Here is a 15,915-nt window from a genome sequence, read left to right as displayed (position 1 = left end):
CTGCTGAAGACGCGTGGCAAAAAACTAGTACCTTGGAGGTACTAGTTTCCGGAAACTGCGGGGCAAGGGCGGGCATCTGATCGCGTTTCCGGTGGCATCCAGTGCCCGCCCATGTCCCCTTGCACAAAAGGTCCCCCCCCCAAGTCTCTGTGGATGCGCACAAGCACCCAACGGAGCATGCACATTTTTGGTGTACGCACAAAAAAAACCCAGTTTGCCACACCATGCCGCTTCTTTCTTGCGCGCAGGATTGTCCTGTGATTGGCACTTCTCCCTACCCACGGGACCTCCACGGGACCTCCACGGGAGGTCTGATCGCTTAACCACCGCGTTAGTTTGCCCCGGGGCAAACAGCCACACTCCCCCCCCCCGCATTTTCCTGCCAAGGTTCAGTTATTGCAAAAGTTTTTCAGTGCTAATTAGGGTTGCCAAGTTGCGGCGGGGGATCGTGTGTCTTTGCAGAATCCGTGCCGCGGGAACGGCGAGACATGTTGCACCCGCCGTCGCCAGGACATGACGCTATGCGTCGCTGTGGCAATGGGGCTCCAAACAGCCTTATTCACAGCCTGTTCAAACTTATAGACAGGGAAATTAACATGCAACATGATGATGTTTAAGATATGCAAAGTCCAAAATAACAAGCTAAGGTTATAAAATCAACAGCTATAAAGCAATAAATATGTCTGAATAGCAGATAAATGTCCAAAGGTGTCTCTTCTAATTGTGGGAAGCAAACAGAGAATCTCCACTCTGTCCTCCCAGGAGTGAAGATGACTTAACAGCACTTTCTGAGGTGGATGCAGGGTCATGTCAGCAAAACATCCCAATATTCCTGGCATTACATTCAGTATTCTAATATACTATTCTGAAAAAGAAAAACACTAAAATACAAATGAATTATAGTCCTTCTTGTTGAGAATACATATGTGAGGACTGAATGATTTAGTATATGTATTGAGATAAAAAACCAATATCCCTGTTGAGTCCTGGGGAGGTTTTTGTTCCAAGTGTTGTAATAACTTGTAATTTGAACCTTACACACCATTCCAATGTATTTGAAAAAGTGTGCCTTGCACACAAAACTCACACCTTGAACAAACCTTTGTTGGTCTTAAAGGTGCCACTGGACTCTAATTTTCTACTACTGCTTCAGACCAACATAGCTGCCCACCTGGATCTATCTTCCTGTAAACACCAGTTTACTTCCTCAGAGATCCCTGTTTGGATGACTCACCAACAGAGAACCACAGACTTTGAGCACCTTGCAGATATTTAATCTGCTATGTGGCCAGTGGCACTAGAACAGAAAGAGAGCCAAATTATTTTAGGTAATGAAGGGGAAGGATGTGCCTTGGAAGAGCCAAGAGGTATGCCCTCAGCTGTGAAATAAAGGAGAAACTCAGTGAGCTTGGGGAGTGGTGGAAGGAAAGAGGCTATTTCACTTAATATTTAAAATATGATCCTTTGTCAGCTAGATTGGCTTTGACAAGGCCCAGTTGGGAACAGTTCAAACAAAAGCAAAGAAAGATCCTATAGCAAAAAGCCAAAGCTGACCAGGCAGGAGTGAAATAGCAAAGTTGCAATACATCTGGAACAGATGGCTGGCACAGCCTTGTGCCCAAAGAATGGAAGACTTTGCCCAGAAAGGATGTGTATAATTAGGTACAGTTCTAGGTTGTGTTGGTCTTGCAAGAAACAAATTTTGTTTAGGTAATATTTGATCCCCAGGGCAGGTTTAATTAATCTTTTGTTGTCTGACTTTGGGGCTCGCCATGAGTAGAGTTTTCAAGCACTTTTCCTGAAGAGAACACCTACCAAATGGCTGCATGGATAGGCTTCCATTAAACTGTCCTGGGCATACTGGGCTAGAAAGCACTGCATGTTCAATTTCCAACTGAAGACAACCTTTCCCTGCAGACCCACCAAAGCCAAAGTGAAAGCACTTTGGAGAGGACTACAAGACAGAGTGTTTTCCGGTGGCTGGGGCTCAGCCAATTCAAAGGGTGGGGATTAGCATCTGTCATATTTTTAGCTTTCTATTCTGATACCAAATTAAGGGTTTTATATTTCTTTATACAGCACTGCATTACCTGTACCTAATACGGCAAAATTATAGATAAATATAATATTAAAATGTGATCTTTTTCATTTGAAAGTTGATGCAGTATAATGGTTAGAATGATGGACTTGGAGCAGAAAGAGCAAGGTTCAAATTCTCACTTAACGATAAAATTCACTGAGTGACCTTGGCAGCTGCTTTTGTCTTAGCCTAACCTACCTCACAGGGTTGTTGCGAGAATCAAATGGAGATGGGGAAACCAATGTACACTGTTCTGAGCTCCTTAGATGATGGGCAAGAGAAAAATATGACACATAGGTGGTGGTCACACACATGAGATAATGCGGGGGGGGGGAGGTGCGGCTATTTCCCACGGAGGAATTTGACCCGCAGTTGCACAATCACACAGTCCTTTGAAGCTGCGGGGACAGACCAAATCATGGGTGAGTCGGGGGGGGGGTGCCGTTTGTTCCTGATGTGCTTAAACAGGGAATCGATGAATTGCATCTCAGCATGAGGGCTCCCTATGGAGTGTGCGATGATGCACATACTAAAAAGGGGGGGGGGAATGGTATGGAGTCAGGATGGCCTGATCAGACCATCCTGATGCCATGAGAGTGCGCTGCAGCGATCAGACAGGGGAAAGTCCATCCGTGGCCCATAGCAACCCGTTTGCTACCGGACTTTCCCTGGTGTCTTTTAAATCCGCTTCTGCAGCTGAGCAAAACAGGTTGCCTACGGGTGCTGGGCGCTTTCCAGATGTTCGTGTCTGATCGCACCCTTTAAATCTGCCCGGCATTCACTCCTATGGCACGGCTAATTGTGCGTGTGATCGTGCCCATAGGTTAGGAAATATGCATACTATGTCTCAATGAGCTCTTGGTCTGATAGGGTATGCCACTGTCACCTTTCACTGTAAAACCTGCTGGCCTCACTCAAGAAAAGGAATTCCTGGATTGATTTATAACTCATGAGATATCCAAGAAACCCAAACAAACACTGTGGACTCTCAAGCCAACTCTCTTCCCAGAAGATTGTCTGCAGTCACTCACAGGCCAGTTGCATCTGCTTTCATGCTGTAGGCAAAGATCATCACTAAACAAAAAGTGGGGATAGCCCCAACCAAGGCAGATTTTGTCTAGGCTGACCTTTGCAAGGTATGTTAGAAGAAGATTTATTAGAAGGCTGACCTTTGCAAGGTATGTTAGAAGAAGATTGATTTATACCCTGTCCTTCACTCAGAGTCTCAGAGCAGCTTACAAACTCCTTTCCCTCCCCCCACCCCACAACAGACACCCTGTGAGGTAGGTAGGGCTAAGGGAGCTCTTTGAAGAACTGCTCTGACAGAACTATGGTTTGCCCAAGGTCATCCAGCAGCTGCAAGTGGAGGAGTGGGGAATCAAACCCAATTCTCCCAGATTAGAGTCCACACTTCTAACCACTGCACCAAACTGGCTCAAACTGGTTTTTCTAGCACAGTCTTAATGGGCCCCAAAAGCCCGGCAAGAAGACAGTACTGCAGACATTATTAGAACTGTGCTAAACAGGACAAATGAAAGCCTAGGAGGGAAACCTAGGCTAGGTTTCAACTCAGCCAGCAGAGCACATGTTCAGAATTACATGCTGCCTTCTTTGCACGCGACACTCTGGATGTACTGGTGAGAAAAAGGGCAATGCAACTCAGACATTGAAGAAGGACAGAGACACGCACATACAAACATGCCCCACATTCTTCAGAGTTATTCTAGGGCATATCCGAGATCTGAAGCTGTATTCTCACAATTAGCATGATGCAACTGAGTTCTAAAAGGCAGCCAGCACCTGAAAGTATATGTAACTTTGCAGCTCAACTGTACATATCCAGGATCCAGGTTACACATATCTGAACACTTTTAGCCTCTACTTGAGGAAAAGTGCATCCCATCCCCAAATGTGGCTAATTTGCCCTATTGGGGGGGGGGGGCTGTGACAGGTTCCAAGCTATACAGCTGAATGAAAGAGCTGGAAGTCTCCTTCCACTCTCTTTGCTACACACATTTACTCATCTTCCTAGCCTAAGAACTTGACCAATGCCAGTCGTTGCTCAAAGGAGTTTGGCGATGTCTTGTGACCAGTTGCATTCTGGGGTGAGAGAAGAGTTGCCTTTCAGGGGAGTTTTGCAAGCCTTTGCTTTTGATAGTAGGGACTGGGGACAGGAGTATAATGGCCTCATCAGTCTTTCATTTCAGACCTCAATGTCTGTAGCCCATCCCTCTTGACATACATCAAGATCTCTTTTAGTATGTTAAATAGTTAAAAACTTTAATGTGGCACTGGTCCCCTAGGAGCTGAGTGGGGTAGCTCCTCCTCTCTGCTTAGTGACGGTACACCTCATTAGAGTTCATCAGCATCATTACAGTAATGAGAAGAGACCTATCTAGATTTTATTAATGCTCTTGTCAGGATTCTAGCATCTTCCAAGTCATTCTTACAATTTTGCAGGGAGGGCGGGATATAAACGTAATAATAAATAAATAAATACATTTCTGTGATAATGTTAGTGAAATGCTTTCAACACTCTAAAGGGCTATACAAATGCTGAGAACTATTATTAGTACTCTGCTTTCCCTTCATATTGTATATCAGTAGTACAAGCACACAACACCTTTGATACAGCCATCATGGCTCCTTCTAGTAGCCCGGAAGAGCTTTTGCCACTGACTTCCTAACCTGGGAAAATGCTGAAGATGTGGTTTATTTCTAAAATCCTCCAGCAGATTCCAGGAAATTCCAGTTAATTACATGGGAGGGGGTGTGGGAGTATGGGCAGAACCCTAATAGACTCTGGGCACTCTGTATGAATAGGAAGGTGAGGAGAGGGCCTCCGAGCGCTTTATGTGCTAAGGAAACTTAACCCTATTGGCTAGAAGCCAGGAACTTTTCATGTGGATTTCAAGCCTCTGCCAGGAAATTCTTGGGTGCTAGAAAGAGCCTTTAATTTAAACCAGGTGCCTCTGAAAGAAAAACACTTCATGAAAGGCAAAAATTTGGTCTCGTTCCCTCAAAACAAAAGGGCAATCACGCACATTTTGACTAAAATATTCCCTTTTTGGAACACAGCTCTGTGCTTTAAACAAACTTGCTGAAACCTCATCCATTTGGACAATCTGCATGAAACTGAGACTACCAATATTTCTGGAGCCAGAGAAAATACTTGAGCAGAGTGCCAGCTGAGTCCGCCCAAAACTGTGGAGCAAAAGACCTTACAGTATGGAAAGCACACGGGCTGGCAGGGAACAAAGGAAAGCGGGTTTTGTGACATTCTTTTGTTGCTGCTGTCTGCAAAAGTTAACACTGTAAGTGCTGCTGGGGGCTGAGACTGCCATGGTGGATGACAAGGACACTGTCCACACAGCCCGTTTACCACATGGCCAGCAAAGCAGCTTATAGCAGCTGATGTCATGCCTTTATTTACAATACTTGTTCTTTAATCTGGTAGTGACATGATGGTGGATTGCTGCCGAGGGATGTTTCTTCCGACACATGAATTCCTGGGTGATCTCAGAATACACAGGGCTGCCTCCGTGAATACAGAAAAGGGAATGAAGTATCTACGTATCTTGGCACTGTGAGACTAAGACATTTTGCTCCCTCAGGCAGAAACCACCCACCTTTACTAGGAACATTATACACAATCAGACCTTTGGTCCAACTACCCCAGTACGAACTACTCTGACAGGCCGCAGTTCTCCAGGGTCTCAGGCAAAGGTCTTTTCCAGCCCTGCACCTGGAGATTGCAGGGACTAAACAAGGAACACACTGCAGTTTGGCTTGGTTATAAGGAATGGCAAATTTAATTGGCTGAGAACATATTGCTCTCCCTTTGCCCAAACAATCCCTAAAACTACTCTGATTATGCACACTCAGCTTCCATAAGTCCTTATAAATCACAACCTGCCCTTTTAGCTCAACAGGCCCGGAGAACTACTGCAAAGTCATCTGCTTAGGAAACCCAAAGGATTGTACAAAGTTTCCACCACTGCCACCCCCCAAAAACCGAGGGTTGCAAACCCCTCATATATCTCCAGTGAGATGTTTGCAATTGAGTATGCCATAGAATAACCGAAAATCTTGGTAAGTATATGCCAACTTAGGCTTTTATATGTGGGTGCTAAGACTAACCACAATACCAATTTCAGAAAAAGGAAAAAAAATGTGTCATGAAAACAGTCAAGGTCCTTCTGTGTTGCAACCACTCTGGTCTTAAGGGGATCCCGACTAGGGAGGGCCCAGAGCACCCCTCCCTTCTGAGCAACACCCCTTCTAGGGTTGCCAACCTCCAGGTAAGGCCTGGATGTCTCCTGGAATTACACATGATCTCCAGGCAACAGAGATTAGTTCCCCTAGAGAAAATCGTGGCTTTGGAGTGTGGACTCTATGGCATTATATCCCACTGAGTTCCCTCGGTTCCTCAAACCCTCCTCTCCGCAGGCTCCAGCCACCAAATCTCCAGAAATTTCCCAACCAAGAGCTGGCCACACTAACCTTTCTAATAGTAGACTTTGCCAAGCATAAAACCAAGCTTGAAGCATCAGGACACAGGCAAGTTAGAAGAACCAATGGGTTTTGGGAAAACAAGGCAATAATCAAACAGGCAAAGAAAAATGGTTGTAAATAGGTAGACAATTTAACACTGGGTGTGTTCTTAATGAGCAAGGCAAAACTGACAGCCAGAGGAGCTAGCAAGAAAACAATGAGGTCTCCCCAGTGCGACAATCTTGCTGGTTCCTAACTAGGGGTGTGCATTCAGGTCTACCCAAACAGAAAATACACCTGAAAACCATCTTATCAGTATTTTTGGATACATTTTGGTATCCCAAATGTATCCGCGATTTTTCAGTAGTCTAGTCCACTTGTACCCTAGGGGGAACTGTGGAGCATTCGCTAGTGTTTAGGTTTTAGTGAATGTTTTATTTATTTATATTTCTTTCTTGTCAGATTTATACCCCACCCTCCCCGCAAAGCAGGCTCAGGGCGGCTTCCAATGACATAAATACATGATAAAAACATACATAATACAATGCCATAGAATCCTCTCTCCAAAGCATCCATTTTTTCCAGGGGAACTGTTGTCTGTAGTCTAGAGGGTCCTCAGATCCCACCTGGAGGCTGGCATCTCTATTCTCTATATAAAACTTGCTCTGTAACTTTCTGACTACTTGTCAAGGCAATTTTAGTTTAGCCTCCGAACATTCCCAGGCTGCAAAGTCACCTTGCAAAGTTGTACATTTTATACAGATACATAGGGCGAAGTCATTTCATCACATAAGTAATTGGAAAACAAGGGTCTTTGTTACGCCCGCTACTATTTAGGCATTTTCTATCCTCATTCTACTTTATTTGCTTTGTTCATGTTTGAGGAGGAGGAAATATGAGCACAATTTGCCTCAAACTGTTTTGTAAGCAGGAAGCTGCCTTTTTCTTGAGAACTAAGTTATTACTTACCCAGCTATGACAATGAAAAAATCCAGACGATTCCATGTGTCGCCCAGGTAGCACTTCTTCCCGAAAATCCCTAGTGCAATCATCTTGATTATCATTTCCACAGCAAAGAAGGCAAAGATAAAGTCATCAAAACTCTGGAAGATAAAGAAGTGAAACAAGAAGGTGTATCTGGTGTTTAAGATCTAGATTCTGAATCAGCAGCAGTTTACTATCTGGGGGAGCTGACCTCAGGGAAGTAATTATTCTACACATATTCTTCTGCAGAAAGGGTTGCCAACTGCGGAAAGGGTTGCCAACTATGTCACCAAACTTCAAAGGGAACAGCTATAAAAATGTATTCATGGGACAGGAATGAGAAAAGATGAGAGTCACACTGAAATGTGGCTATCTGCTTTGAGTCCTCTACCATGAGCAGGGCTATTTTGGGGCAGGAACGCATAGGAATGGAGTTCCGGCTGGCTCCCAAGTTGGCCACGCCCAGCAGGAACTCATTAGCATAATAGGCCACACCCAACAGCAGAAACTCATTCGGATTGGCTACAATTAGAGGTGCGTGACCTAACATGCAAAAAGCCCTGGGTTTTGACAACAAACAAGGTAAAGAGAATAAGAAGCAAAAGGTGGGTGTGGCTGGATGACCACACTTCTGGTAACATGGGGGGTGGCCTAATATGAAATGAGCTGTGCTGTCAGGGGTGTGGCCTATTATGCTAATGAGTTCCTGCTGGGCTTTTTCTACAAAAAAAGCCCTGGGAAGAATATTTGGTAAAGTAGGGTTTCCAACTCTGGATGAGGAAATCCCTAAAGATTTTTTTTTTGGGGGGGGGGCTTGGAGAAGGTCAGTAGGCGATAATGTCATAAAGCCCACCCTCCAAAGCAGCCATTTCTCGGGAGGAATTCATCCCTGTTGTCTGGAAACTAGGAAATTTCCAAGCCCCACCTGGAGGTTGCCAAACTTACTTTGGTCCTTCCAGACAGTTTTGCAAATAAGAAGTTTCTTGTTAAGAACACAAGTGTACTGTTTCTACAGCATAATACAAAAATAGAAAATGCCTGTACCTGGAGAATCTTGCAGCGTGGGGAATCACAGTCCGTATCTTCACACGGATGAAACATGCCCAGCGTAACACAGTTCAGGAGAATCACCAGCATACTGGCCCTTTCAAACCAGGTGCACAGGGAATTCGTCAAGGAAAACAACCCACATTTCAGAATGTAAGTTAAGTAACAGCCACTAGCGCCAAAACCACATTATTAGGCATCAGGGAAATAATGAAGGTGTGTTGGGGCGAAGGGGGAGGACCTGCATGTTTTCCTTGTGTCCTTTTTCTTGGAAGGTAACTATTCCATGTACTGGCTACAATTCCAAACACTGGTTGGCAGCATGTGTTACTTCCAGGAGTCAAATAGCAATATTTTCATATTTACCACAATAAAAGAAAATGATGCAGACTGTATAATGGGCTCTTCCCAGTATTTCTTCACATGTGGTACTATCACCTAGGCCATACAGATGCCATTTCTAACTGCTTTTTCTTGAAGTTTCAATTACTTTTAAGTATTACAGACTTAAAATGGCAACCAATGTTGCTAAGCAACGCAAAGATGTTAACTGTTCCAGTTTCTCCAGGACAGGACAGATTTTGTTAGAAATTCTGTGTGGGTGACTACAGAAGGTGCTGAAAATGTTAGCCTGTTTTGTTGTTGTTGTTTAAACTATGTTTGACCAGAGCTGAACTCAGTGACCACTCTATTATTGAGAACTCCTTCTGGGCAAATGATTTTCTCAATTGTGTAAAGCAGTATTTTATTGATCAAATAGAAGACACATTTCAATTATTAAAAAGAGTATCTGGATATCTAGTGCTGGATCATATATCAAACAAATAACAAACAAGGCTAATCTTAATAGACTCTATGCTTTTTGCTTTGTTTTTTTCATTTTAAATATTCATATAAGGTTTTTCCACTTAAGTCTTCAAAGTGGTTCAAAATTAAAACAGTGCACATTACAATAATAAATCTAAGATTAAAACACTAAATACTATATGAAACCCATAAAGAGGTATAAAGTAGCAGATATATTACAAATATATTTACACAAGTGGAGGCCCGCAAGAAACTTGTGGATTATCTCATTCATCACACCTTTGCTTCCTCTCCTCACCCCTACCTCTCTCACACCATTTTTCCCCTCTGCCCCCCTTTTCTTGCTCTCTATTTCTCCTCCATACATGTGACTTCCTCTCTCTTTCTGACCTGTCATCTTTCTCATTGTTTTTCTGCCTCCCCACTTCATCACTCTTTCTCTCTCTTTTTCTGCTCCACCCCTCAAATGTCCAGGAATTTCCCAACCTGGAGTTGGCAACCCTATGTATTTATTTATTTAACAGCCAGTTTACCTTTATCTGCCTCTCTGTCTTCTGCTTTTCATCTCCACCCCCAGCCTCTACCTAGGAAAATTACAGTCTTTCTCCACAGTGGGGACCAAAGCAGCTTTCATTATTCCCTCCTCCTTTTTATCTGCACAACAACCCTGTGAGGTTGGTTAGGCTGAAATATGTGACTGGTCCAAAATCACGCAGCCAGCTTCCACTGCAAGATGGGAATCTGAACCTGGGTCTTGCAGACCCTACTTTGAAGGTCTAACTGCTTGCCAAGTCCCCCCAGGGTGTGGGGAAAACCCCACCCCAGAGGCCCATTCCCCACCACCGGCGTATCGGGCCCCGGGGGGAACCCCACCCCAACGTGCACGTCACCCGGAAGTGACGCAACCACACCAGGCACGCTGGGGGTGGGGCCACGGTCATCCAAGGGAAAACTCCATCCGAGGGAAAACTCCCCCACTGTGGCGAAGATCGCACTTGGCAACCCTACATTCTCAACCTTACCTACTTCACAGGATGGTTGCTGTAACCTAGTGATTTTTAAACTTTGTACTTAAAAATCAGAAGTATTAAGCGAATTGCACCATGTGCTTCAAGTAGCAGTGGAAATTAAACGTAAGCACTAGCAGGGTGGTTGTAGGCACTGATGTTTAAAGTTTTTTAAAAAGGTAATGATTATCTTATCGGTAATGCTCCCTCTAAGCTGTGGAGTCTTGTGAGCAAAAATACTACTTTGTGAGCTACTGGCATTAAAGTTGTGAGAGAGCAATTTGGCTACTGCATAAATTAGTTTGCTCTGGAGCCATCCTTCCTAAGCTAAGACAAAAATGTGTGAGCCGGAGGCTGAAAAAAGTGAACTAGCTCACACTAACTCAGCTTAGAGGGAACACTGCTTATTGGTGAGGAATCCATGGTGTGGTAGGGCAGTAGCCCCCCCCCCCAAGCTTTTGGTGTCCTTTTGCACCATGTGCATAGTGCTAGCTGAGCATCCTCAAAGGCTGCTGCTACTTGGAGAGCTGGAGGATACAGTAGCCATTTCTGGGCTGGGGAATACCTGGAGGTTTGTCGGGTGGAGCCTAGGGAGTGCAGGGTTTGGGGGAAGGGAGAAACCTCATCTGGGAATAATATCATAGAGTCCACCCTCCAAAGTAGATATTTTCTCCAGGGGAACTGATCTTGGACATCTGGAGATCAAGTATAACAATTTTTAAAAAAATAATTTTTATTTTGAACTTTTTGAACTTACAGAAGAAAGAAAAGGGGTTAGGGGAAAGAATGAAAAACTACCAAAACATGATATAAAGGGAGTTTTGGGTTTTGTTTTTTTTTGTAAATCAGCTATAATAAAGAGATCTCCAGGTGCAGTCGAACCGAATGCACATCCCTCCAGCAGCCGGCTTGCTCTGGCTTTCTGCAGCCGCGGGGATCCTGAGCAAGGGAAGGGAAGGTGGTTTAAACCGCCTCTCCTTCCCTCCAGCAGCCGGCTTGCTCAGGCTCCCCGAGCAAACCATGGGAAGGGAAGGTGGCAGAGCAGCTGGAGACATTGAGCCTCAGCTCCACAAGTAATGAGCACTCGAGCCCTGCCCCCAGCAGCCCTCAGGCCGGAGCACCTGGAGCAGTCTTGGGAGGCAGATTGGCAAAAAGCAAAACCAAAAGTGCAGGAACTCGAGAGAACTCCAGGAATGGAGCCGGTTCCTCTTCCACAGCCCAAAATGCGACCCACGAACCCTGAGCTTGCTTTTTCTCATTTGCGAGTCTGGCCTCCGCACTCCTTTAACGAGGCAGCCCTGAGCTTGGGGCGGCGGGAGTTTCTTTGCACACAGCTTGTGTGGCTGGCTGAGTGCCTCTTCTGCTTGCCCACCCTCTCGCCTCTGCACCTCATCTTCTGCCAGGCATAGAGGAGCCCAGCTCTCCCAGGCTTCTTGCCTCCTGCTGCCTAGGCCCTCTGGTGCCCGGGTGAGTCCCCAAAGTTTGACTCTTCCTCTACAAGTCTCTGGCGCTGGAGGTATTCGCCTCCTTCCCTCCTGCCTGCTATGGCTGCATAATTGTGAGAGATTTCTTAACATAGTGTTCCTGCCAGGGAAGCTGGGGACCCTGCCCATAAGTCTCCATTTCATCCTCACAACAACCCTGTGGGATAGGTTAGGTAGAGAAGGGGAGATTTGGCCCCGGGGTCACTCAGCCAGCAGAGTGAGAATACAAACTGGGGTCTTCCCACATCAATCTGCAACTATAACCACTGTGCAGTGCTGCCTCTACTGATCTGTAATGTTCCAGAGGTGTTGTAATGTAATACTCAGTTTCTCAAACGAATGTATGCCTGTCTGTTGGTCCACTTAGGAGTCTTGATCCTGGTTGTTTGGTGGGCTAGGAAAGCTCAGTATTTCTGTATACAGTTGTAGGGGCTTTATTTATTGCAATGTGGTATGGCCTGATATTATGTTCTTATTCCAGTGTGGGGTGTGTGTGGGGCAATGGAAGCTGAGTGATAGCGTCTCTCCAAGTGACTGCCAGAAGTGAGATGCGTCCTGGTCTTGTGTCTTACAGATAATCTTACAAATAGTCCTTTGCATTTATATCATGCTTTCAACTTTAAAAGGATCATAATGCTGATTGTGTGAACTTAGGCAAATCATGAGAGGTAGAGCAGGAAGGGTTGCATCAGTGCTTAGTTCTTGTGGCCCTTTCTTACATGCCCAGGGAAATGCTGATCACCACTTTGGGGCCAGGAAGCAATTTTTCTCCAGGCCAGTTTGGCCCCCAGTGATCCTGGAGGGTTGTTTTTTTTTATCATATTCTGGGCGTGGAACGGGGGTCACTGGGGTGTGTGTGGGGGTATTGGTGAATTTCCTGCATTGTGCGAAATGACCCCTGGTCAAAACCATTGGGGAAGCTTGGAGACTATTTAAAACTACAAATCTAGAAGCTCAGATAAAATATATACCGCAGGTTAGGAAAGGCACAAATAGGTATAGAAAAAGGTCTGCATGGTTAACAAACAAAGTAATGGAAACTGTAAAAGGTTAAAAGGATTCCTTTAAGCCGTGGAAAGCTAGTCTCAGTGAGGCTGATAAAAGGGAACATAGGCTGTGGCAAATAAAATGCAAGTCTGTGATCAGGCAGGCAGAAAGGGAATATGAGGAGCATATTGCAAATAACATAAAGACCAACAATAAAACTTGCTTCAAATACATCAGAAGCAGGAAACCAGCCAGGAAGGCAGTGGGGCCCTTAGATGACCAAAGGGTAAAAGGGTTACTGAAGGATGATAGGAAAATGGCTGAGAAGCTGGATGCATTTTTTGCCTCTGTCTTCACTGTGGAAGATGAGAAGTGCTTGCCCACTTCAGAACTGCTGATTTTGGGAGGAGTGTTGAAAGACCTGAGTCAGATTGAGGTGATGAGAGAGGTGGTCCTACAACTGATAGACAACTTAAAAACTGATAAATCACCTGGCCTGGATGGCATACATCCAAGAGTTCTGAAAGAACTCAAATGTGAACTTCTGGATCTCCTGACAAAAATATGTAATCTTTCCTTAAAATCTGCCTCCATTCCTGAGGACTGGAAAGTAGCTAATGTCATTCCCATCTTTAAAAAGGGTTCCAGAGGAGATCCGGGAAATTACAGGCCAGTCAGTCTGACATCAATACTGGGTAAGTTGGTGGAAACCATTATTAAGGAGAGAATTAGTAGGCACATTGATGAACAAAAACTATTGAGGCAGACTCAGCATGGGTTCTGTAAGGGAAGATATTAAGTGTTCTTGAGGGGGTGAACAAACATGTGGACAAGGGGGACCCAATAGATGTTGTTTACCTTGACTTCCAGAAAGCTTTTGATAAAGTTCCTCATCAAAGGCTCCTAAATAAGCTCAGTAGTTATGGGACTATAATCTTGTTTTCGAACTGCTCAGTTGATAGGAGCTGGGACCAGAGATAGGAGTTCACTCCGTCATGCGGCACTAGGGTCTTGAACTGCTGAACTACAGACCTTCCTGTCTGCAGCTCAGCATCTTAACCTCTGAGCCACCGCAGCCCCAGTAAAACTAGACAAAGCTGATCACTTATTCTCCACTAACAAGCCATGTTATATTTTAAGGAAAACCAAGTTCATTGACTATGCTAAAGCCTTTGATTGTGTGGATCACAACAAACTATGGCAAGTCCTGGCAAGTCCAGACCACCTCACATCTCTCCTGAAAAACCTGTATAAGGGTTAAGAAGTGACAGAATTGGATATGGAACAACTGATTTGTTTAGCATAGGAAAAGGAGTACGACAAGGATGTATATTGTCATCCTGCTTATTTAATTTATATGCAGAGTACATCATGCAAAATGGTGGCCTGGATGAATCACAAGCTGGAATTAAGATTGGCAGGAGAAACATCAACAACCTCAGATATGCAGACGATACCACTCTAATGGCAGAAAGTGAAGAGGACATAAAGAGTCTTTTGCTGAGGGTGAAAGAGGAGAGCGCAAAAGTTGACTTGAAACTCAACATCCAAAAAACTAAGATCATGGCAACCGGGCCCATCAATCCTTGGCAAATAGAAGGGGAAGTTATGGAAGCAGAGACAGACTTCACGTTCCTGGGATCCAAGATCACTGAAGACGGTGACTGCAGTCATGAAATTAAAAGATGTCTGCTCCTTGGGAGGAAAGCTATGGCAAACCTAGACAGCATAATAAAAAGTAGACACCCCTCCCTGCCAACAAAAGTCCGTATGGTCAAAGCAATGGTATTCCAAGTAGTGATGTATGGCTGAGAGTTGGACCATTTTATTTATTTATTTATTTACATGGGACTTATATACCGCCCGTAACCCCTAACGGGTCTCAGAGCGGTTTACAGGGGTGTTCTTTACGAACTCGTTAGCCCTATCTAAGGCCACATACCGAAGGGGTGGGGATTCCCTACCAGCACCCTGTGATAGGTCCGCTGCGTTCTTCTGGCTGCTTGGCAGCTCTCCTTCTTCGGCGGCTCTCCTTCTTCGGCGATTTTCTCCACTGGTCGGCTACTTTCTCTCCTTTGGAGGGACCGTCTACCCGGCGCCTGTCTTCGCGTCCGCTCAGCCTCGGCTCTGTCCTAGCTGGCTCCGCCGCGCTTTACAGTCCACGTCATCAGACGCTGATGCCAGCCTCCACCGCAATCTTCCACCGCCAGGGATCGCTCGACCGATGTTCTTCTTGCCGAGTATCATCTCGGTTCCGCCGCCGCTGCCGCCATTGATGTTTTTCGCCGAACGCAGCTGTGGCCACCACAAACCTCTTTTGTTACAGAGGCAGGTGCCCCCCACCCTTCTAAGGGTGGGTACCCATTTGCCTACTCGCATGATATTAATCGCTTTCAGGCCGCTGGGTGGGCGGGCCACGTGTCAAAAAATAGATGCTTTTGAATTCTGGTGCTGGAGAAGACTTGAGAGTCCCTTGGACTGCAAGGAGATCAGATCAGTCATTCAAAAGAAATCAACTCTGACTAATCCCTGGAAGGTCAGATACTGAAGCTGAAGTTCAAATACTTTGGCCACTCTAAAGTATTAAGTTCTGAGGCTCAGCACAGTGAACTCAGCTTACGTTTATTAGTTACATCCAAAATGAAGAGATAACTTAGACGGTCCGGAGCCGGCTTATATGCGCATACTCGCTCACACCCAACACACCCCCAATTCCTGTGAAAGGATCTATTTACACTACCAGGCTACTATAGGTCCAATTCAAGATTCGGGTGACCCTATTGGTCCACGCTAGGATTCGAGGTTGCTATTGTTTTACGGATCAAAGGTCTGCCTGACCACATGGCCAGGCTAGCTCAGCCACAGCCATCTTAATACATAACACCCCTCCCCCCATAGTTCCACAATTCTAGCACACATAATCCCACAAGTACTCAGGGTGCCGCTGTTCTCTCGTTGAGCCACGCCGCTCTGTCCGAGGGCTGCCAGGGTCGCTGTTTGTGGCCGCTTGCCTGTTTGGTGGCTT

At 45.3% G+C, this 15,915-nt stretch overlaps 1 protein-coding gene across 1 annotated transcript in view; it reads right to left on the bottom strand.

The window, feature by feature from the left end:
* The window catches only part of CACNA1G (calcium channel, voltage-dependent, T type, alpha 1G subunit), a 573,869-nt gene that overhangs the window by 320,504 nt on the left and 237,450 nt on the right, over positions 1-15,915 (bottom strand). Inside the window, exons 2-3 of the mRNA XM_015410725.1 lie at positions 8,603-8,714; positions 7,544-7,677 (exon numbers count right to left, since the gene is read on the bottom strand). Of these exons, the coding sequence (XP_015266211.1) occupies positions 7,544-7,677; positions 8,603-8,714 (246 nt within the window). The remainder of the gene's footprint in view (positions 1-7,543; positions 7,678-8,602; positions 8,715-15,915) is intronic.

This window comes from Gekko japonicus, unplaced genomic scaffold (genome assembly GCF_001447785.1).
Source record: "Gekko japonicus isolate JY-2015 unplaced genomic scaffold, Gekko_japonicus_V1.1 scaffold15, whole genome shotgun sequence".
In the NCBI taxonomy this organism is placed as follows: Eukaryota; Metazoa; Chordata; class Lepidosauria; order Squamata; family Gekkonidae; genus Gekko; species Gekko japonicus.
The sequence above is the reverse complement of the archived record's forward strand: the minus strand, read 5'-3'. Positions and strand labels throughout refer to the sequence as shown.